Source organism: Ranitomeya imitator, chromosome 5 (genome assembly GCF_032444005.1).
Source record: "Ranitomeya imitator isolate aRanImi1 chromosome 5, aRanImi1.pri, whole genome shotgun sequence".
Taxonomy (NCBI): Eukaryota; Metazoa; Chordata; class Amphibia; order Anura; family Dendrobatidae; genus Ranitomeya; species Ranitomeya imitator.
Window position 1 is genome coordinate 380,045,211 of NC_091286.1, and position 23,244 is coordinate 380,068,454.

Sequence of the window (23,244 nt, forward strand, 5' to 3'; positions counted from 1 at the left end):
CATCGGGGGCTTATCTACAGCATTCTGGAATGCTGTAGATAAGCCCCCGATGTATCCTGAAAGATGAGAAAAAGAGGTTATATTATACTCACCCAGGGGTGGTCCCACTGCGGTCCGGTCTGATGGGTGTCGCGGTCCGGGGCCTCCCATCTTCATAGCATGATGTCCTCTTCTTGTCTTCACGCTGTGGCTCTCGAGCAGGCGTACTTTGTCTGTCCTGTTGAGCGCAGAGCAAAGTACTGCAGTGTGCAGGTGCTGGGCCTCTTTGACCTTTCCCAGCGCCTGCACACTGCAGTACTTTGCTCTGCCCTCAACAGGACAGACAAAGTACGCCTGCGCCGCAGCATGAAGACGAGAAGAGGACGTGATCGTAAGAGGATGGGAGGCGCCGGACCGGACCACGACGCCCACCGCAGCGGGACCGCCCCTGGGTGAGTATAATCTAACCTCTTTTTCTCATCTTTCAGGATACATCTGGGGCTTATCTATAGCACTCCGGAATGCTGTAGATAAGCCCCTGATGCCGGTGGGCTTCGCTCAACTTCCATTTTGGGGGTGACAGGTTCCCTTTAAAGGAGCTGCATGGCTGGCAAAGGGGAAAATGTATATAATGGATTCACTTTGTAAAACATTGCTTTCAATATTTAGGTAATTGCCTATTATTGTAAATTGCTTTATTAACCTATTATACTAACAAAATCTTAAAAAGGTAGAAAAGATAAGGAAGTATTGATGGCTGATCAAATGACTGCTACAAGTTTGGCTGTTAACACCACTGCAGAGGAATTGAGTTACTGTACTCGGTGCCTGTTTACCTGAATAGGTCACCATGGAATGCATGGTCTCATTAATTCATCCAAAGTAGCAACTGCTTTTTCCATCTGTTCTCTGCTCTGGCTAAAGCAGAGACAAGGTTCTCCTGTACTGTTATGTATCACTTAGAATTTTTATGTAGTCTCGACAGCTTGCAATTTGTTACCATCTTTTCAGTTAGGCATTAAAAGGTATCAACCACTGAGGACTCTCAATTCTAAATATTTTAGAATTTTTAAAGCGTTTGTCTTAATATTGAAGGCTCTTTATGGAGGTGGGATGACCTTCACCTTATCTTAATCTAACTCTGCCTTCTAGATCCTGTGGTCATATTTTAAAGGGAATCTCTAAGTAAGATCAACTCCCTCCTCTATCACCACCTCCATACTGCATATATGGTGATGCAGATCTTCGAAGGCTAAATCCATTGACAACTTTACAGCTTCTATCCCTTGCTACATTCTTGAGAAATCAACATTTTAATTCATATGCAAATGAGACATTAAATGCTCTGGATGTGAACTGTTTGGCTATGTCTATCACATTGCTAGATTTGTTAAATTTGGATTTGAATTAAAGCATTTTGTAAAAGAAACAAGAAACTAGAAGTGTTCATGTGTTATAGCTTGCATATTGTGGTGGTGTGGAAGTTATTTGGATTGGAGATGAGATAAGACCTCTATATGTAAGAGTATTCTTAGAAACGGCTGAGTAGGAAGTCACAGTTTATAAAATAATACTGTGAAAAGTTTTAGGCAGGTGTAGAGGAAATGATGCAAGGTGAGAATGCTTTAAAATAGAAGTAGTGATAGTTTTTTTTTTTTACTAATTAACAAAATGCAAAGTGATCGAACTTAAAAGAAATCTAAATCAAAACTATATTTGGTGTGAATCACCTTTTGCCTTCAAAACAGCATCAATTCTAGGCACACTTGTCCAAGTTGTTTGAAGGAGCTCTGCAGAGAGGTTCTTCCAAACATCTTTGAGCACTAACCACATATCTTCTGTGGATATAGGATTGCACAAATTCTTCCTTCTTTTCATGTAATCCCAGACATGCTCGTTGATGTTGTGTTCATGGCTCTGTAGAGGCCATATCATCACTTCCAGGTCTCATTGTCCATTTTTGCATCAATCATTCTTAATCACAGTGGTTGTATGCTTCAGGTCGCTGTCCTGCTGCAGAATAGTTGTAAGCCAATCAGATGCCACTGATGGTATTTCATTATGAATATGTATCTACCTATATTTCTCAACATTGAGGACACCAAAAGATGGATAAAGTTGATTATCATAGAAACTGGGGGAAATTTATTGCAGCAGATATAGTGTAAATCATGATTACTTTTCTTCAAAAGTGCCATCACCTCAGAACAGGCAGCAACCATTGGGAGACGAGTAAATTAATCTACTGTTTGGAAAAGTCTTGCCATAAGTGGTCTGATTGGAATAATTTCTGCCAAAACCCATACCTTCAACATGGAACCTAAACTGAGCGACTCGACAATGCTTGAAAAAGAAACGGAACTGGAAAGCAGAAAAATGGTAGCAGGTGCTCTAGACTGATGAGTCGAAATTATAAATATGTAGGTGTAACAGAAGGCAGTTTGTTCTCCGAAGGGCTGGTGAACAGTACAATTATAGTGTCTGCAGACAAAAGTGAAGCATGGTGGAGGTTCCTTGTAAGTGAGCTGCCTTTTAGTGAATGGAATTGGTGATTTTGTCAAAATAAGTGGTGTCCTCAATGCTGAGTAATACAGGCAGACACTTATCCATCATGCAGTACTATCAGGGAGACGTCTGATTGGCTCCAAGTTTATTCTGCACTCGGACAACGATCCGGACATACATATGTCTTAACATCGAGTCTGTCTGAGATCATATTGCAGAAACTTCCTCTACATCCACAGCAGACCTGTGGTTAGAGCTCCAAGAGCCTTGGAACAACCACCCTGCCAAATTCATTCAAAAACTATGTGTAAGTCTACCTAGAAGAATTGATGCTGTTTTGATGGCAAAGTATGATCACACCAAATATTGATTTAATTTATATTTTTCTTTTGTTAATTCACCTTGCGTTTTGTTAATGTATAAAAATAAACTATCAATACTTATAGTTTTAAAAGCATTCTTTGCAACATATTTTTTTACACATGCCTAATTCTTACTTTGTAGCAATTTGTGTACACCTGCCTGTATCCTTTGTACAGAACTGTATGTGAGCCAAGAATACTGTCTGAATGCTACATTATTGTATCCGATTAGAAAAGGAGATCAATCGGAGTTAAAAGTTTTATATTTACGGTATATCTATTTGCCTTATTGAAATTAATATCTCCATTGGAGTCAGTTCTTAATCCCATTTTCAGGGATTCAGACCAGAGCCCCAGTTTTGGATGTCGACAGACTTCATGTGAACTCAGCCTAAAAAAGAAATGTCATACTTAACTATTAGACAACCTGTTTAGCCTCTGTTCATATCTGTTTGATGACCTTTGTTCTGTCGAGATTTGGTTGTGTTTACCTTCATTTTGCGGTCATGAATAGTTTTGCACACTGCATAATTCTTGCAGTCAGTTCTGATGGCTGTGCTGACCAAAGAGTTTATCAACAATGAGAACATTATTCAAGTGTGATACAGGTTACACTGTATCAGAAAGACCTGAAAATAACACATAATATTATAAAACGCTCCCATACACTTTAGCCACTCCTTCCCTGCTTATATCATGACTCCTAATGTAATGTTCTGCTCTGTCACAATTTAGATGGTTTGCGGACCTACATGTGCTAATGGTGTTATATGTAGTTTCTTGGCTCCAGTTGTGTCCTTGGGTTGTCCAGAATGGCATGTAACTTGTACAGCTGCTCCAAGAGACTTGTCATTATGACTGATATCTGGACAAACTGTAATATAAGTGTATTAGACTAGAGAAAATTACATAGTAATCACATATTAAAGCACCACTCCAACATTTTTATTTTATTTTATCCCTGGAGTACTGTCAGTAATTCAAGTTCCCTGACCCTAGTATTATACTCACCAGCCACCGATTTCATCTGTTATTGGCGCCGCTCTGGTTGGTCTTCTGCAGTTTGTGACCTGCAGATCGATCCAGTGTTTGCTGGGCGAGCCAGATGTCACTACTCCGTGTAAGTTCATGAGAGCCATAATGAGGCCAGACCGAGAGTCTTATAGGCTTACATTAAGCGTTTGTAACCGTTACCGCTGAGTTTTTTTCAGTCAGAAATTGTGGTCAGAAAATGGCAATTGGGACCGGAGTGGCGCTGGGAATAACTCAAGGCGGTGGTTGCTAAGTATATCACTAGGGGACAAGGAACATGGATTAGTGATACCACTGCAATTCGGAAAAAAATAAAAATCGCTGGAGTGGTGCTTTAAGTAATTGCAATTTTAAGATAACTACTGCTTGGTAAAAGGGTATTCCCGTCTCATACATTTATGGCATATCCATTGTATATGCCATAAATGTGTAATAGACATGGGAACCTCCAATGTCAAGAAGGGGTCCTGCACGCGCTGCTGTCAGTGGTAAGGTGATCGGAATTCCCATGCAAATGAATACAAATTTCAATTTCCTTCTCCACTAACAGTGACACACATCAGGACTTCCTTCAAGATAGATGCACGTTCCAGTGGTGGGACTAGCATCTATTATACATGTATGACATATCCCATGGATAGTACATAATTGTAGAGGATGGAAATACCCCTTTGCGTGGTTTTACTCTGCTGCCATACTAAGAATGTAATTATAGAAGGATAAAATCATGTAACATTTATTATCTTGTATTACGTTTCTTTTTTTACACCATAAGTATATTACAATAATTGTGTATTGTGTTTCAGGCCGGACCTGATTGACATGGATACCGTTGCTGTTCAAAGCAACATTACGAACTTAGAAAATGCTTTTTACGTAGCTGAAAAACTGGGGGTCACCAGACTTTTGGATCCAGAAGGTACAATATAATTCTTAATAAATTAAAGCACCACTCCAGACAACTCTATTTTTTTTAAATTTCCAGCTGGAATGGTGCCACCAATTTAAGTTCCCTGCTTCTAGTCTCATACACACCAGCCACCATCTTCTTCTGTTATTGGCGCTGCTCTGGTCAGTCTCCAGTAGTTTGTGACCTGCTGGATCACTGCAGTGTTTGCTAAAGTCACAACTCAATGTAAGTCTATGAGAAACAGAACGTTGCTCTCATAGACTTGCACTGAGAGCTGGTGACCGTTACCCCAGACTTCTGGTCAGTCAGAACCTGTGGTCACAAGATGGCACGGGACTGGAGTGTCGCCAGTAAGAGCTGAAGATGGTGGCTGATGAGTATAATACTAGAGTTAGGGAACGTTAGTTGCACCACTCCAGCTCTGGAATAAAGGAAGACGCTGGAGTGCTGCTTTACGCTTAACAAACAATAATAAGAATGAAAAAACAGCAACACTCAAATATTTTCATTGTTCTTTTTTCTTCTTAGATGTAGATGTTTCTTCTCCAGATGAAAAATCAGTAATTACTTATGTTAGTTCAATGTATGATGTTTTTCCCAAGACACCAGAGGGAGGGGAAGGAATTAGTGCAAATGTAAGTAGTGTGGATTTCACGTCTTTGCTAACTTTTAAGCTTTTTTTAATTGAGTTTTTGCACTGTGTCAGCACAACAGGTGATATAACTCACAATACTGCAATACTTCTGTATAGAAATATAATAGAGATTCCACTTAAAGGGACACTGTCACCTGAATTTGGAGGGAACAATTTTCAGCCATAGAGGCGGGGTTTTCGGGTGTTTGATTCACCCTTTCCTTACCCGCTGGCTGCATGCTGGCTGCAATATTGGATTGAAGTTCATTCTCTGTCCTCCGTAGTACATGCCTGCACCAGCAGCAATCTTGCCTTGCGCAGGCGTGTTCTATGGAGGACAGAGAATGAACTTCAATCCAATATTGCAGCCAGCATGCAGCCAGCGGGTAAGGAAAGGGTGAATCAAACACCCGAAAACCCCGCCCCTATGGCTGAAAATTGTTCCCTCCAAATTCAGGTGACAGAGTCCCTTTAAGAAATGGGTTAAGCTGTTATGTTGGTAATATTATGAGCGTGTTTTTCTTACAATACTGTATAAGGTTTTGCTGGATGACCCATCTAGGCCAGGAAAATTCTGTTTTCTCTTACCAATGGTGGGTGGACATACACTGAGACTGGGAACATGCACTCTCTTTTGAAACATTTTTTCACCTTTTTTTATTAAGAAAAACACAAATGCTGTATTTAGATGGGGGCAAAGACGAAACACCAGCACCAGGTGATTCCCATAAAAATACAAATTTAGTATTTTTATTTAATTCATTGCTTGTCAAAAGTTAAAAACATACAATGTTAGGGCTAGCGGAACGCACCAAATAATTATAAGGTTCGTATAAGGTGCGTTCGCAGCCCGGGGTCCACTGTGCAGAGATGGAACCTGCTGCTGAGTAATGACAGACAATATGGCGGTATAATGTGGATACACACACGGGTTAGCTTCACCCAGTATGAAGGAAGCGAACCCTGTTGCATCACAGGGCCGCGGTACCGCACAAAGAGCGCAAGCAAAGAGTCTCAGAACTCTGTCCCAAGACTCAGGGAAAGAGTTCCTCTAGACCTTTTGCATTCGACACTGCTACTGGGGTATCAGAGATTACTAGAACTAATAATTTACTGCACAAGAGTGCGTGCAATGCCACTCTGGTGGACGCCATTAACCAAACAAACTTGGGCAAGGAAAGCGCTCTATTAGCGCACGGCACCGTACTGGCGGTCACTGCTATCAGACGCTGTATCGTGTGCTAGCTGGGCGGGATAGCACTCTCAGGCGCTAGATAGCTTCCATCATTCGCAAACAGTCAACAACACTAGGGATGGGAATGATTCGGAGCTTTCATCCATCGACAGGCATACATCCACACACACATTAATAAGTTTATACTAGCGCATGGCCGTGCGGCCATGCAAACCCTTTATAGCAGTAGCTCTCCAGGACCTTCCTAGTGGTCCAAAAGGAGCTGCTACAGCACCTGAGCATGTGACCCCCGACCTCCAATGAGAGGTCGTCCCTTGGGCATGCTCAGGAGAAGAAAAGCAGGACTTAGTCCCAGGGACGCCTGCTCGCCGCTGATTAGTACTGGTTATGATGGCTGAGCCTGGAAGGACAGCAGTAACCAGCCGCACAGTATCAGATTGAGCCAGACTCTGGGACTGACGTCTCCGCTGAGCAGGCTCCACTGCGGCTGGAGGAGAATGAGAGACCGCAGCGGACATCGTTCGAGATTCCCCCTGTGCAGCAGCGGGAACTCGACACCTAACATACGTGTCATTACATGTCTGGGGGCAAACATTCTCCGCACGCCTGACGCGTTTTGGACTTTGTCCTTACTCATAGGCATCTGTGTCAGGCGTGCAGGGGATGTTTGCCCCTGACATGTAATGACATGTATATTTTTAATTTCTTACAAGCAATGGATTAAATAAAAAGACTAAGTCTGTATTTTTATGGAAATCACCTGGTGCTGTTTTTTCCTTTTTACCTGCTTTTACACGTGGACTCCAGCCACATTGAACCTGGCACCCGTGTCCTGTGATACTCTGGTAAGCCCTGAGAAAATTCCCTCTTTTCCCATGTTGATTTATGCTGCATATAGATGTTTGTTTGCAGTCTCCTGAAAATGAAGAGAAAGTCTGCATACATAGGGGTTTTGTACACGCCAGTCTTATGAACAATTGTGGTGGGATCAAATGCGCCAGATTCATTAAATGGCACACACAACCTAATGAATTCAACACATGTTCTCCTCCATGCATCTCTACAAAATTTCTACTTCACTCAGGCAATCAGGAACTTGAAGTGGTGTAATTTTTGACAAATTTGTGACACTTTGTTTTAGAGTTGCCTCAAACACGGTGTCACAAGCGGCTGGGATTGCACTCAGTTATGGATTGGCGGTTCTGTTACTGACTCTGCTTTTATCACCACCCTCAATTAAATCATCATCAGGGGGTGGTACAGGTGTGACTTGCACTGCTTCTATCAAGATTCATTTCAAGGAAAGAGACTCACATGTTAGAAGCAATGGCTGTGATGGCTGCTTGGGAGGCAATTAAAGATGTGATCACCTATTGCTCACCTCTACTAAACGAGGATGTCCTGTTTCAGGAGGGGTGATGGACGCTGCAGGAAAAGGAGTGAAGCCCCAGCCTCTTGTGACGTCGCGTTTGAGACTTCTATCAAATGCAACATCACAGGAAGTAAAAAAAACAAACAACACATTTAGGAAATAGCAGGATTAAGATAGGGAGAATTGTAGGGAATTTAATAATAAAGCTAATTGCAGAAGTGATTAGGGCTTAAAGATAGGTATTTATAAAGGGCTTTATAAGTATGAGACCACCCTTTTAAAGAAGCACTCTCAGAAAAGACAGTGTTATCTAATCCCTTATCAATATGCATGTAGTGTGGTGTGTATGAGTTTAAATACTTACCGATTGCCATCTTCTCCAGTTCCGAGTGACTTTCTGATCTTCTTCTGAACCATGTGACGACGTTTCAGTTCTCCCATCTTACACCGTGTCTTATGTTTGAACTGGTTGTTGCTTTTCCAATGTAAGCACCTATGAAACTCACATTGAGCCTGTTATGGGTTTACTTTGAGAAAGGGACTTGTGGCCACACAGAAGGTTCTGTGTAAATCATCTAGTCTTAAGGCCCCTTCACATTAAGCGACGCTGCAGCGATACCGACAATGATCCGGATCGCTGCAGCGTCGCTGTTTGGTCGCTGGAGAGCTGTCACACAGACCGCTCTCCAGCGACCAACGATCCGAAGTTCCTGGGTAACCAGGGTAAACATCGGGTTACTAAGCGCAGGGCCGCGCTTAGTAACCCGATGTTTACCCTGGTTACCAGCGTAAAAGTAAAAAAAAAAACAAACACTACATACTTACCTACCGCTGTCTGTCCCCGGCGCTCAGCTTCTCTGCACTCCTCCTGTACTGGCTGTGAGCACATCGGCCGGAAAGCAGAGCGGTGACGTCACCCCTCTGCTTTCCGGCTGACCGACGCTCACAGCCAGTACAGGAGGAGTGCAGAGCACAGTGCCGGGGACAGACAGCGGTAGGTAAGTATGTAGTGTTTTTTTTTTTTTTACTTTTACGCTGGTAACCAGGGTAAACATCGGGTTACTAAGCGCGGCCCTGCGCTTAGTTACCCGATGTTTACCCTGGTTACCAGTGAAGACATCGCTGGATCGGTGTCACACACGCCGATCCAGCGATGTCCACGGGAGATCCAGCGACGAAATAAAGTTCTGGACTTTGTTCAGCGAACAACGATCTCCCAGCAGGGGCCTGATCGTTGGTCGCTGTCACACATAACGATTTCCTTAACGATATCGTTGCTACGTCACAAAAAGCAACGATATCGTTAACGATATCGTTATGTGTGAAGGTACCTTTAGTTGTTGTCACGTGGTTCAGAGAAAGATCTGAGCTGCATTGTATTGTTCAGGCATTTTCATAGAGAAAGCGAGGCCTTAGGCTGTGTGCACACAGTGCATGTTTGCAGTGTTTTTTCCATGTGGAAATGGGCCAAAAACGCTATGGAATTCTTACGCAAGTTAATTCAATGACAATCCTGAAGTGTTGTGCACATGATCAGTAAATTTCCTTTGAGTATTTGCAGTGTATTTTTTTCCTGCAGCATGTCGATTCTTAGTCCAGCGTTTCTGCAGCGTTTTTCTCCCATTGACTTCAATTAAGTCAGTCAAATCCACAGCAAAAACTGTATAAAAATGTTTGGGAATTTGTTGAGTTTTTGTTTGTGTTTTTGTCGGCTTCCTATGGTGTTTCCCATGCTGTCATCTGTGAGACAGCATGAGAAACACCGGTGGAGATGTTCTTATTGGCGGTAAGGCTCCCACAGTGTATCACTGAGCTGCCATGAGAGAGTTCACCGAAGTTCATCAGCTAATCAGCTCCGGTGCTGTCACTTACAGCACCGCTGCGTGAGAACTTTCTCAAGGCAGCTCAGTGATACAATGCGGGAGCGATTGCCTTCTGTGTCAGTGTATTGCCGGCTGTCTTTGAGAGCAGTCACATCAGTGACTGCTCTCAAAGTCATGAGGATCGTTGTGGGACATTATGGATTATTTTCTGTGGACAAGTGAGGAATATTGTGGGTTGTTATTTTATTTTTGTTGCAGATGTCAATGTTGGTGGATTATGCGTTCGGGTGGTATGGTTTAATTTAGATTCATTAAAGGAGTCATTATTTTAAATAAAGGACTTTATTCTGAGTGTGTGTTTTTTTTATACAATATCACTATAGAGTTATTAATGGATAGGTGTCTTATAGATGTCTCTCCATTACTAACCTTTGGCTTGATGTCACCTGGCAATACAAAGGTGACATCAACCCCACAAATATGAACCCCACTTGCCACTGCTACAGGTTAAGTGGGAAGAGCGAGGCTAAGCGCCAGATTTGGCTCATCTTATAGATGCGTCTTTTTCTGGTGTGGCAGAGAGCTAATGTTTTTAGTCTGGGAGGAAACCAATATCCATGGCCCCTTCCTGGGTTATTAATATCAGCCCGCAGCAGTCTGCCTAGCCTTTGCTGGTTAAATTTTATAGTGGGACCCTATGTCAATTTTTTTCTGGGGTCCCCCTGTAAACTAGCCAGTAAAGGCTAAGCAAAGAGCTCTGAGCTGATATTAATAACCTGGGAACCTTTATGGCTATTGGCTCCTTCCAAAAATATTAATATCAGCCATCGGCTTTCCCTCTGCTGGTTATTAAAATTAAGTGGGAGACCACGCAATTTTTCTCATTTTTGTTCTTTAAATTAACAGTTGCATTTTAGTTACAGCCTATGTATGTCCGTTCTGTTAATGCTCCTACATAAGCTGGTGGCAATGTGTGCTTAGGTTTGTGTGTGTTTGTGTTTACTTCTCGGCTTAGTAATAAGGGTCTCCAGCTCATACCTTTTCATTACTAAGCCTAGGGCCAGGTGTTTATGACAGCTGCTGACACCATACCCTAATCCCATTATCCTGATGCCACTGCATCAGCATGGTGGTGTTGACCCAAGAAATTACATCATAAACTTTTTTTTAAATATCTTTTTTTAGCTCAAAACAGCCTTTATTGCTGTACAAAAACACATGAAAAAATGCATGTAAAAACACGTGTTTTTGCTGCAGCGTTTTTCCTGCCAAGAGATACATAAACCTTGCAGAAATTTCTGCAAGCAAATACTCATTGTGTGCACATAGCCTAAATGTTATTTGCTCACTCCCCAGTCTACCATAAACATACATGCTTTTCTCTTTAATCTTTTATAGGGCAGGATGTAATGTTGCTTCTATTTGTTTTCTTTGTTTTAGGATGTTGAAGTAAAGTGGATAGAATATCAGAATATGGTGAATTACCTCATCCAATGGATTAGGCACCATGTAACATTAATGGCTGACAGAAAATTCCCAAATACTGTTGCAGAACTAAAGGTAAAACCTAGTTTTATATATATATATATATATATATATATATATATATATATATATATATATATATATATATATATATATATATATATATATATATATATATATATATATACCATGTTCTTATTCTGACACATGTCAGTGCTTTGAGACATTAACATGTCATTGTTTTCTAATACAGTCATGGCCAAAAGCTTTGGCACCCTTGATTTTTTTTTCCAGAAAATGAATTATTTCTCCCAGAAAAGTATTGCAATTACACGTTTTGTTTTATGCATGTTTATTTCCTTTCTGTGTCTTGAACGACACAAACAAAACAGAGAAAAAAAGGCATATTGGACATAATTTCACACAAACTCCCCAAAATGGGCTGGACAAAATTCTTGGCACCTTTCAAGAATTGTGGGTAGACAACTTTGATTCAAGCATATGATTCTCGATAAACTCACCTGTGGCAAGTAGCAGGTGAAAATAAAGCCTGGAGCCAGATAAAAAGGGAAGAAGTTGACTTAATCTTTGCATTTTGTCTCTGTGTGTCACACTAAGCATGGAGAATAGAAAGATGAGAGGAGAACTATCTGAGGACTTGAGAACCAAAGCTGTTAAAAATATAAACAGTCTCAAAGTTACAAGTCCATCTCCAAACAGGACAAACACTGGACCCCCCAACCTGGGCACAACCAAACGCTGGATCACTACATTGACTGTTTCCGTAAAAAAGTTAAATCTGACATTTTGGACAGACACCATAAAGTGCCACAAAATATCACTATGGAGGAAAGAAAAGCCATACAATCCTTAACAGACAATAACAATGTCATCATCAAACCAGCTGACAAAGGAGGAGCTGTAGTCATCATGAAAACGACAGATTACATCCCAAACAGACAACTCTTGGATATAAAATACTACACTCCACTTCAGGGAGATCCGACCAAAAAATACACAGAGGAACTAACACATATCCTCAATGGATTTGATTCCACTTCATCCTCACTGCTGGAACTAATACCAGACAATCCCCGAACCGGTACCTTCTACATGTTGCCTAAAATACATAAAGAAGGTAATCCTGGGAGTCCTATCATCTCTGGTATTGGGACTTTAACTGAGAATATCTCAGGTTGGGTGGAGAACATTCTGAAACCCTTGGTGAGGCGCATACCCAGCTATATCCAGGACACCACGGATATTCTTTGCAAATTGTCAGCGCTGGGCCCACTTCCAGAGAACACGCTACTAGCCACCATGGATGTAGAGTCTCTCTATTCCAACATTCCTCATGAGGATGTAATTGCAGCATGTAAATATTTCCTTCAAATGAACAATCTAGCCACAGAATCAACACTGCAATTTATCAGGTTTGTGCTCCATCACAATTATTTTTCTTTTGGGAACATTTTATACCAACAGTGTATGGGCAACGCCATGTGAAGCAAATGTCCCCACAATATGCTACTTTATTTATGGCGAAACTAGAGGAAGAATTTTTGTCATCTTGCTCTGTTAAACCTTTTGCATACTTCCGCTACATTGATGACCTGCTAATAATATGGACAGGCTCAAAAGATGATCTACTCACCTTCCACGATAAGTTCAACAAGTTCTACCCAACCATCAAGCTCACCCTCAACGTTTCAAAGACCCAAATACATTTTCTGGACATGACCATACAAATCAAGGACAATGCCATACAGACATCCATTTACCACAAGCCCACCGGACGTCCGGCTTATCTTAGATGGAACAGCTTTCATCCAAGACACACAAAAATATCCATCATCTACAGTCAAGCTCTGAGATATATTCGGATCTGTTCAGACAGCAAAGACAGGGAACTACAGCTGCGATCACTGAGGAATACATTCCTACAACACGGATACCATCCACTGGTAATAGATGAGCAGATCCACAGGGCTACAAGGATCCCAAGAAACAGCCTCCTGGATTACAAACTGTGAGAGGATAACAACAGGGTACCTCTTGTGGTCACATACAACCCCCACTTGAGCATCCTAAGGAAAATTGGTGCTGATCTCCAACCTATATTCCATAGAGATCACAAATTGAAAGACATATTCCCAGAACTACCACTTCTCTCCTATAAAAAGCCCCCTAACTTAAGGAATCTGCTTGTCAGAAGTGTCCTCTCATCACCATCAGTGACTGGCACATTCCCCTGTAACAATAAAAAATGCAAAACGTGTACCCACATATTACCAACAGATATAGTCCGTGTACCAAACACAAATCAGGACTATAAGGTCATGGGTTCCTTTTCTTGTACATCCTCCAACGTGGTGTACATGATACAATGTACAAGGTGCCCTGGAAGTATTGATATTGGGGAAACTATGCAAAGACTACAAACTAGGATGAATCTACACAAACACACAATCAGGAATGAAGTGGACACACCAGTGGGAAAACATTTCTCTGGACCTGGACACAGTATGACAGACTTAAAAGTCTTAATACTAAAAAGTAATTTTAAGGACCACTGGGAAAGAAAAATTTTGAAATACAAACTAATGAAAATGTTTAATTCGTTGACACTAGGACTCAATTTAACACCTGGATTTATGAGTCACTACAGGGATGCAATTCACACCTCCACCAGAGAGACTCCAGATGACTAAGAACATTATTCCCACTGCATCTCCATTTGTAAGAATATGCCTAAAGGTACCGTCTCACAGTGGCACTTTGGTCGCTACGACGGCACGATCCGTGACGCTCCAGCGTCGCTCTATTATCGCTCCAGCGTCGTAGACTGCGGTCACACTTCGCAATGCACGGCGCTGGAGCGATAAGTTCATGACGTATTTGCGATGTTGAAGTCGTACGTATCAAGCTCCTCCACCCATTACATCGTATACAATATCGTGCACACCTTTGTTACACGATGCGATCATGCCGCCACAGCGGGACACTTGACGACGAAAGAAAGTTTCAAACGATCTGCTATGACGTACGATTCTCAGCGGGGTCCCTGATCGCAGTAGCGTGTCAGACACAGCGAGATCGTAAGTATATCGCTGGAACGTCACGGATCGTGCCGTCGTAGCGACCAAAGTGCCACTGTGAGACGGTACCCTAATTTGATTACCTTGGCTTATCTATGGTCTCATCACACTTCCCACCCCCTAACAAATGTCCTCCTGTAGTATTCTTTAAATGTGCTTGTTTCTTATTAATCTATTTGTAATTCAGCCTGAAGAAGGAGCCACTGTGCTCTGAAAGCTTGCAAACATATTATTTTCTGGTTAGCCAATAAAGGTATCACTCCTAAAAAATGATGAAAGGTTGAAACGCAGAATAGTGTGGATGATGGATAAACAGCCCCAATCAAGCTCCAAAGAAATTCAAGCTGTCCTGCAGGCTCAGGGTGCATCAATGTCAGCGCGAGCTATCCATCGACACTTGAATTAAATGAAACGCTATGGCAGGAGACCCAGGAGGACCCCACTGCTGACACAGAGACATAAAAAAAAGTTAGACTGTCATTTGTCAAAATGTACGTGAGTAAGCCAAAATCCTTCTGGGCAAATGTCTTGTGGACAGATGAGGCCAAGATACAGTAGACCTTTTTGTTAAATCATTCTACTATTTGCCGAAAATGGAATGAGAAAAGATGTTTTGGGGTTGTTTTCCTGCCTCTGGCATTGAGTGCATCATTAAATCTCAAGATTAGCAAAGGATTTTGGTTTGCAATGTAATGCCCAGTATCAGAAAGTGGGGTTTGCGTCCAAGGTCATGGGTCTTCCAGCAGGACAATGACCCCAAACATACTTCAAGTAACACCAAGAATTGGATGGAAACAAAGCGCTGGAGAGTTCTGAAGTGGACAACAATAAGTACTGATCTAATTCCCATTGAACACATTGGAGCATATCTTAAATTTGCTGTTGGGAGAAGGCACCTTTCAAATATGAGAGACCTGGAATAGTTTTCAGAAGAACAGTGGTACAAAAATCCTGTTGCGAAGTGTAAGAAGCTTGTTGATGGTTATAGGAAGCGATTGACTGCAGTTATTTATTCGAAAGGGTGTGCATCCAAATATTAAGTTGAGGGTGGCAACAATTTTGTCCTGCCCATTTTGGGGTTTTTGTGTGAAATTATGTCCATTTTGCCCTTTTTTCCTGATGTTTTTTTTTTTTGGTTGTTCCAATACACACAAAGAAAATAAACGTAACAAAACATGTAATTGCAATAATTTTCTGGGAGAAATATTTCATTTTCTGGAACAATTTCAACGGTGCGAACACTTTCGGAAATTATTGTGTATATCTAATATAACAGATTGTCCACTCCCACAAACTAATGTGTAGACATACAATATGTCTATGTGAATAAGTGCTCTCAGTATTAGATTTCCTCGACAGCATAGTAAAGGTTAAAAATGTTTCCTTATTTTCAATAAATACTCTCAATTTTGAAAAGTATAGTTATTTGTTAGAGTTAGAGTGCCTGAACCAGGGATACTATGCAGTTCCCACTCCCCCAGTCATTAATACACTGTTGTAGAGCGAGGGCACTATGGAGCTTTACGTTATGCAACATGACTAGGAACAGTACTTTTTAAAAAATTTGAATAATATAAGAAATGATGTAATATATCTTACTAGAGAAATCTGCATCCTTCTCACTTGACGTCAGTCACATCATCTTCACCACCTTGTTTCTTGAACTTGCCATCCACTCTGAAAACAAACAGTCACCTCTGTCTTTCTCATACATACAGGAAAGACTGCCAGCTCATTGTGCTGTGATGCTACACAGCCCATTATACTCTATTGAGGGATGACTGTGAGGAGCCAAGTGAGGGAACAGGCAAATAGAGACTTAGAAACACTCTGCTGAGCTTTCTAACAAGTCTTGCCTCACCCTATTCACATCTACACTGCTCAGTACTGTTGTATGTTGTCTGCATGCTGTTGGTGGTTGTGTCTGTGTGCTAGCTAAGGATTGAAGAGCAGAAATCCATCGCTGTGTGCTGTGTATGGGAGACATGACAGCTAGTCTTCACCCAGTAGCTCAGAGTCATTTGCAAATTAAAAGATACAGCCCACAAAGAGGAAAACTGGTGAAAACATGGTGCAAAAATTTGGCAAAACATCTGGCATATAAAATCACTCTATGGCGGGTAAAATTTCGGCAAATTTTACAACTTTGCGAAAAAAACGCTAATTATAAATCAGGGGAAAACATCTGGAGAACCTAATTTCGCCAGCCGTGGCAAACTAAAAACAAACAGGCAAACACATATAAATAGACTTAATAAGGTGTAAACGGAATATGGCAAAAACTAAAAGAAGCACTAAAGACGTAGCAAAAAAACAAGTGCAAATTCAATAATTGGTCAGGCCGCTTGACTAGTGTTTTCTGGTCTGAAATTTGTGCATTGAATTCAATTCACTTATCAAGCCCCATTTTAACCCCATTTTAAGATTAGTTATAATGTTTACTTGTATAGCGCTATTAATTTCACATCGCTTTACAGATATTATCATCATCTTTATCCCTATTGAAGCTCATAATCTAAGTCCGTATCAGTAAGCACCCAGCGGAAACCCACCCAACTGAGAGAATATACAAACTCTTTGCAGTATGCTGAGAGCTTCAAGGTGTTCACCTAGAAAGTGTCCAAAATGTCTGCCACCACATATTTCAAGCTGTAACTTGTCCTAGGTCCACTCTGCTCAGTCAGCATGACAGATTTTCAGCAGGGCACAGATACTAACTGAGCACAGGTGTACAACTGAGCATAGACCAAGAATGAATCAGGGGGAAAACATTTTGCTCAATCGGCCTAGGAGAGTTTTTTCTGTTGCTTAAGTGTTGCTCTGTGTGCAGTTGAAAACTTGTCAGGCTGAGTGAGAAGATAAGTTCTACTCATTGACCATGCTGCTGCTCAGCCTGACAGGAACTTGCTCTAACATCACTCAGAAACACCTGTCCTTAATAGTGCTTTTTTAAGCTGAGTCCCATCCTCAGCATGTCTAAGACATGCTGAAATATGTGACGGTGGCTATCTTGGACAACTTATTGGCAAATCCCTTTAAATAGTGTGTGATACTGCCCCCTTGCCCAAAGCGTGAAGCTGATTGTACCCGCTGAGCCTCTCAATGGCACACACACCCACTCAGGCTGGCAGACAAGTCTTGGCCACACCGGTATCCTTGGCTGGACAATGGCGGTGATATTGGCCATGACACCTCCTCCATCAACAACACAGCCTACAAAGTGAGTATGGCAGCGCCTGGCGACTGAAGCAGATGTAGCTGGAACAGGTTCAGGTGGGAATGTAACATGTCTTTGTCATAAAGAACCATTCCTCAACCCTCCCCCACATTCATCTGCTCGCTCGTTAGTTAGCCATTATTGAGAATATGGAGACCAAAGGGTAGAAGAACGTTCTTGTCCAACAAATAAACAGTTTCATGCATCCAGTGTGAGGCAGCCATTTCATTCACTTGAGGGTGTTGTAATCAATCCAAAATTCATAAACCTTTTTTTATCATCCTATTGTATATTTTTCTACTTTCTACCATTTTTATTTCCTTGATTTCTGTGTTATCTCTGCAGGCACTTTATAACCAATACTTACAATTTAAAGAGAAAGACATCCCACCGAAAGAAACAGAAAAAGAAAAGATTAAGCACCTGTACTCATTGCTGGAAGTAAGTTTGGAAAGTATGCTTAAGTGCAATATCTTTGTGGATTAGCGAATCACTTCACATTAAAACTTATTTTCAATTTAAGGCTTGGATTGAATTTGGACGCATAAAGCTTTCTCCGGGGTATCATCCAAACGACATAGAAAAAGAATGGGGAAAGCTAATCATCGCTATGTTTGAAAGGGAGAAAGCAATTAGACCTGAAATTGAAAGGTATGCAGAAAAGAGCTTATTGTATGCTTAATACACTATTATGCTGTCTTCACGGAAATGTAAAGTGTGAAAGCAAGTATTATAAATAACATATGTATCACACCTAGTATACAGTATCACCTTCTGGAATGCAGTTCTTCGCAGGTTTATGTCATGATCCCAATGGCAGGGGATCACTAAAGGACAAGCACAGATACAAACAAGCTCTAGGGCGATGGAACCTGAGCTGACCGCGACCCTGAACCTAACACACAAATAAAAGTAGCCGGGGAACGTGCCTACGATGATCCTAGACGTCTCGCTCCAGCCGAAGATCTAACTTCCCCTATTAGAAGAAACACAGACCTCTCTTGCCTCCAGAGAAATACCCCACAGAAATAGCAGCCCCCCACATATAATGACGGTGAAATGAGAGGAAAGCACATACGCAGTATGAAAACAGTTTCAGCAAAATGAGGCCCGCTAAAGCTAGATAGCAGAGGATACAAAAGTGAACTGCGCGGTCAGCGAAAAACCCTTCAAAAAACCATCCTGAAATTACTTGAACTCATGTGCCAACTCATGGTACATGAGGAGCAATTTCAGCCCACTAGAGCAACCAGCAGCAAGAATCACATATCTGCAGGCTGGACTAAAAAACCAAATAAAGCAAAACACCAAAACAGGAAAATCCAAACTTAGCTTGACCAGAAGGTTCTAGGAGCAGGGAGCAGAGGTAACAAGACACACTGGATACATTGATAACCGGCGAGGAAATGCCAGCAAAGCCAGGTTAAATAGGAAACTCCCATATCCTGATGGAACAGGTGGAACCCAGAGACCCAGGAAAGACAAGTCACCCAGTACCATCAGTAACCACCAGAGGGAGCCCAAAAACAGAACTCACAACAGGTTTACTAACTTCTGTAAATGAAGACAACAGTGATACTAAAACTGCAGGGAGCAGTACGATCCTGAGGAGTAACAAGAAGGCCGGTGGCATTCTTGCTCTGCTGGCCTAAACTGAGTTGTCTTCCATGTAGCTTGCAGAGGGAGCATTACCTCTGCAGCATGGGAGAAGCTCAGAGGAACTGAAGCTGCTCGCATCCAAGCATGGAGCTTCCAGGTAGTACAGTGTACTTTTTACTTAGGTAACCGGCCACACTAAGGCTTCAGGGTGGCTGGTAACCTAGGCAATGAGCTGTACATTATAGAATTAAAACATTTCTCTGTTCTTGGGTGTGAAAGTATTTTTTAATAAGGGGTAAATTGCAAAGTTACTTGTTTTTATATGCACTTTGCAATTTTAACCATTTAGGAGCTTGAGACACCCTCTTTATTGAGTTATTATTTATTTATATAGCATCATTAATTCCATGGTGCTGTACATGAGAAAGGGGTTACATACAGGGTTATAGATATCATTTACAGCACACAAATTTATGATGACAGACTGGTACAGAGGGGAGAGGACCCTGTCCTTGCGGACGAGTTAGGCAAGTTTCCTATGAATTTATAGTAAATGTAATTCCAAAATGCTAAACTCATGCTCTTTCAGGGCTTTTTCATAGAATCCAGTTGGATGTGTGTGAAAACGCTGTCCATGGAGTCTGTGTGGCCTCTGTGATTGCTTGGGGACATAGTAGAGTTGCACATGTTTCCAGCATTTAGAGCTCATTACAGAAAGAACAAAGTGTTCAAACCATGACACTCTTACTACAAAGAGGATCCTCTCAAGGAAATCAGGACCCCATTGGATGTGATTTTCTACCAAGCATTGAAAACTTGAGTGATTTTAACTTCTTAGCTGGAAACCTCTCACCCTGTCCAACGTGCTGCAACAATTACTTTGCCAAACTGTGCGCTTGTTGTGCATGCTAATTGTTTCCTGCTCTTGATGCTCTGGGATGTAAACATTTCTGGTGAATTAACACAGACTTGGGACTGTCTGATTGAGAATAACTGAAATATTTGGCATATCCATTTCCCACAGACGCCCAAATGAAGCCGATAAGCCCAAACTTGCTCAGTGTTAAAGCTAGGGAGGAAAGGCAAACTCGAACTGGTATATATGGCTGCAGGCAAAATCCTTTGAAGAGCAATGTGAACATTATTTGCTGGGTTTTGAATCTACATGTTAGAGCCTATTTAAGAAAGGACGCTAGTGGTACTCTTAGCCAGTAGGGATATATTTTAGTTCCTGGAAGCAGTACATTCTGGAGGTTTTTTCACTCTTATATTTTATCATACTGTCAATTTGGATGGGTGATTGAGGGTCAGCAGTATAAAAATGAACAGCACCTGTTATGGCTACTACAGTAGCGACTCTGTACTCACGGGGAGCAGTCGAACTAGTGTCGGCTCCAATGAGAACTTACTGTCAGTCCACTGTGGACCTACAATGATAAATTCATATATAAGCTTTGGTGGTGAACAGTCGGGCGGCACAAGGTATGTGTTATTATGTATCTATTAAACCTATCTGTAAAATATATATATATATATATATATATATATATATTTACGAGTATACAGGAGTATAAGATTTCTTGAGAATCACAAATTTGTCTGTATATTTATGTGAAATATAAATATATATATACCTTATATAATATTAGTATACACACATAGATTTATTATTACACACATACTATATATATATGTGTGTGTGTGTGTATATATATATACATATATATATATATGTATATATATATACCGTATATATATATGTGTATATATATATATGTATATATATATGTATATATATACGTATACATATATATACATATACATATATATATATATATATACCCACACTCGCGCGCGCACCAACAAATGTATTGCTTAAGCATTTTTATACTTCTAAATTTGTTTTTCAGAATTGAGTTGTAATTTTTGTCTTATTTGCATGCTTTTAGGCAAGAGATGTTACAGCAGATTGCAGTCCGAGTGCAGAGAGACAGTCTCGGATGTGAAGACAAGCTAATACTAGCTCGGAGTGCTCTCCAAGCTGTGAGTGTTCCCGACACTTTCCAGTAGTTGACTGACTACACTTCATTGTATTTTAGAATCATTTTCATTGATTATTTTACACCTTGAGATTTATGCACATTCTAGTCTTGTGACATTTAGTATCCGTCTAACCATTTAATCACGGTTACTTACGATAAAAATGTATTGGCGTGTCTGAGCTCTGTGTTCGCTATTGTAGGACACTAAACGGATGGAATCTGGGATCCAGTTTCAAAATGAAGCAGAGATTGCAGGCTACCTGATCGAGTGTGAAAATCTACTGCGGCAGCAGCTTGTGGATGTCCAAGCACTTGTGGACGGGAAGTATTATCAAGCAGACCAGTTAGTACAGAGGTAAAGATGCTTACCTGTAAATTTAGAAAGTATCATTATAGCATTTTTCTCTTGATGCTTAACTGATTATTGCTGTTTATGTGCAGGGTTGCCTCAATGAGGGATGAACTACTGGGATTGAGAAATGAGTACTCCTCGTTATACAGCAAAGGACGGATGATTGCTTCTGATCAGACACAATTTATGTTATCAGGAATTTCACAAAGCCTAAACTCAGGATTTTCACAAAGCTTGAACCCTGTAATGAACTCTGCAATGTCCCACAATATGGGACCAATGTCACCAACGGGCATGGCTCCAAGTATATCTGGCAGTATGTCTCCTGCTCTCCCACCTAATCTTGCTTCTGGTCTGCCATCCAGCCTTACAGCCAATATGTCTCATGGCTTTAATTCACATTTGACTCCTATGACACCAACGTTTACACCAAACTTTAACCCAGGTTTAATCCAAAACTATGCAAGTGGGATGAACTCAAACGCGTTACAGTCTCTCAAGCTCATGCAAGTGAAGAAACCATTGTTAAAATCATCTTTTGCTGATCAAAATTTGCCAGAGGAAGAAGTGAATGTAAAATTTGTTCAAGACCTCTCCAGCTGGGTGGAAGAAATGCAGGTAAAGTCTTTGGACTCTATCCATGGAAAATGGAATCTTCTCTGCATACCAAACAGTGTGGCCCCAATGTATACGTCTTCCTCCTTGCCGTACTGTTAGTGCGGGAAAACTTGCCGTCTTCGACCAATGTTTAACATCCTGCTCAGATGTTCATCAACTAATGAATGAAGGTGTAATGACAAACCTATTAATGTTCCTTGACAGATACAACTAGACCGAGGAGAATGGGGCTCAGATCTGTCCAGCATTGAAATGCATTTAGAGAATCACAAAAATTTCCATGGGGGCATTGAAGAGTTTGAAACCAGTCTTAAAGAGGCAAAAATGAGCGAGGTATTGGTTTAGTTATGTCTGAATATTCTACAATTATTAGTATTAGTTCTTAACAATTTCCAGATATATATGTATACAAAATGATATTGGTCATTATGGCAAAAATGTGTGTGTGTTTTTATATATATACAGCTCTGGCAAAAATTAAGAGACCACTGCAAAATTTTCAGTTTGTCTGATTTTTCTCTTTATAGTTATATTTTTGAGTAAAATTTAAATTGTTCATTTAGTCTATAAACTTCTGACAACAGGTGTCCAAATTTCCAAGAAATACGTTTTGTATTTTTTTTCTGACAAAGAAAAATGGTCAAAATGAAAAAAAATAAATAAAAACAGTGCTTTCAGACCTCAAATAATGCAAAGAAAACAAGTTCATAATCATTTAGAAACAACAATACTAATGTTTTAACTCAGGAAGAGTTCAGAAATCAATATTTTGTGGAATAACCATGATTTTTAATCATAGCTTTCATGTGTCTTGGCATGCTTTCCACCTGTTTTTCACACTGCTTCTGGTACAAAAATGTAGGCAGTTCTTCTTTGTTTGATGGCTTGTGACTATCCATCATCCTCTTGATTACATTCCAGAGGTTTTCAATGGGGTTCAGGTCTGGAGATTGGGCTGGCCAGGACAGGGTTTTGATGTGGTGGTCTCTTAATTTTTACCAAAGCTGTAAATTTATATATT

At 40.9% G+C, this 23,244-nt stretch overlaps 1 protein-coding gene across 5 annotated transcripts in view; it reads left to right on the top strand.

The window, feature by feature from the left end:
* Nucleotides 1–23,244, top strand: part of DST (dystonin) — a 750,022-nt gene that overhangs the window by 421,260 nt on the left and 305,518 nt on the right. For 3 of the 5 annotated variants that reach the window (XM_069726740.1, XM_069726743.1, XM_069726742.1), the window contains 9 exons: nucleotides 4,685–4,797; nucleotides 5,317–5,423; nucleotides 11,253–11,372; nucleotides 17,958–18,053; nucleotides 18,136–18,263; nucleotides 21,161–21,254; nucleotides 21,454–21,608; nucleotides 21,695–22,223; nucleotides 22,428–22,556. In XM_069726740.1, the coding sequence (XP_069582841.1) occupies nucleotides 4,685–4,797; nucleotides 5,317–5,423; nucleotides 11,253–11,372; nucleotides 17,958–18,053; nucleotides 18,136–18,263; nucleotides 21,161–21,254; nucleotides 21,454–21,608; nucleotides 21,695–22,223; nucleotides 22,428–22,556 (1,471 nt within the window). Of the gene's footprint in view, nucleotides 1–4,684; nucleotides 4,798–5,316; nucleotides 5,424–11,252; nucleotides 11,373–17,957; nucleotides 18,054–18,135; nucleotides 18,264–20,417; nucleotides 20,694–21,160; nucleotides 21,255–21,453; nucleotides 21,609–21,694; nucleotides 22,224–22,427; nucleotides 22,557–23,244 lie in introns of those variants that run through there. The other 2 variants (XM_069726741.1, XM_069726744.1) reach the window with 2 other exon arrangements.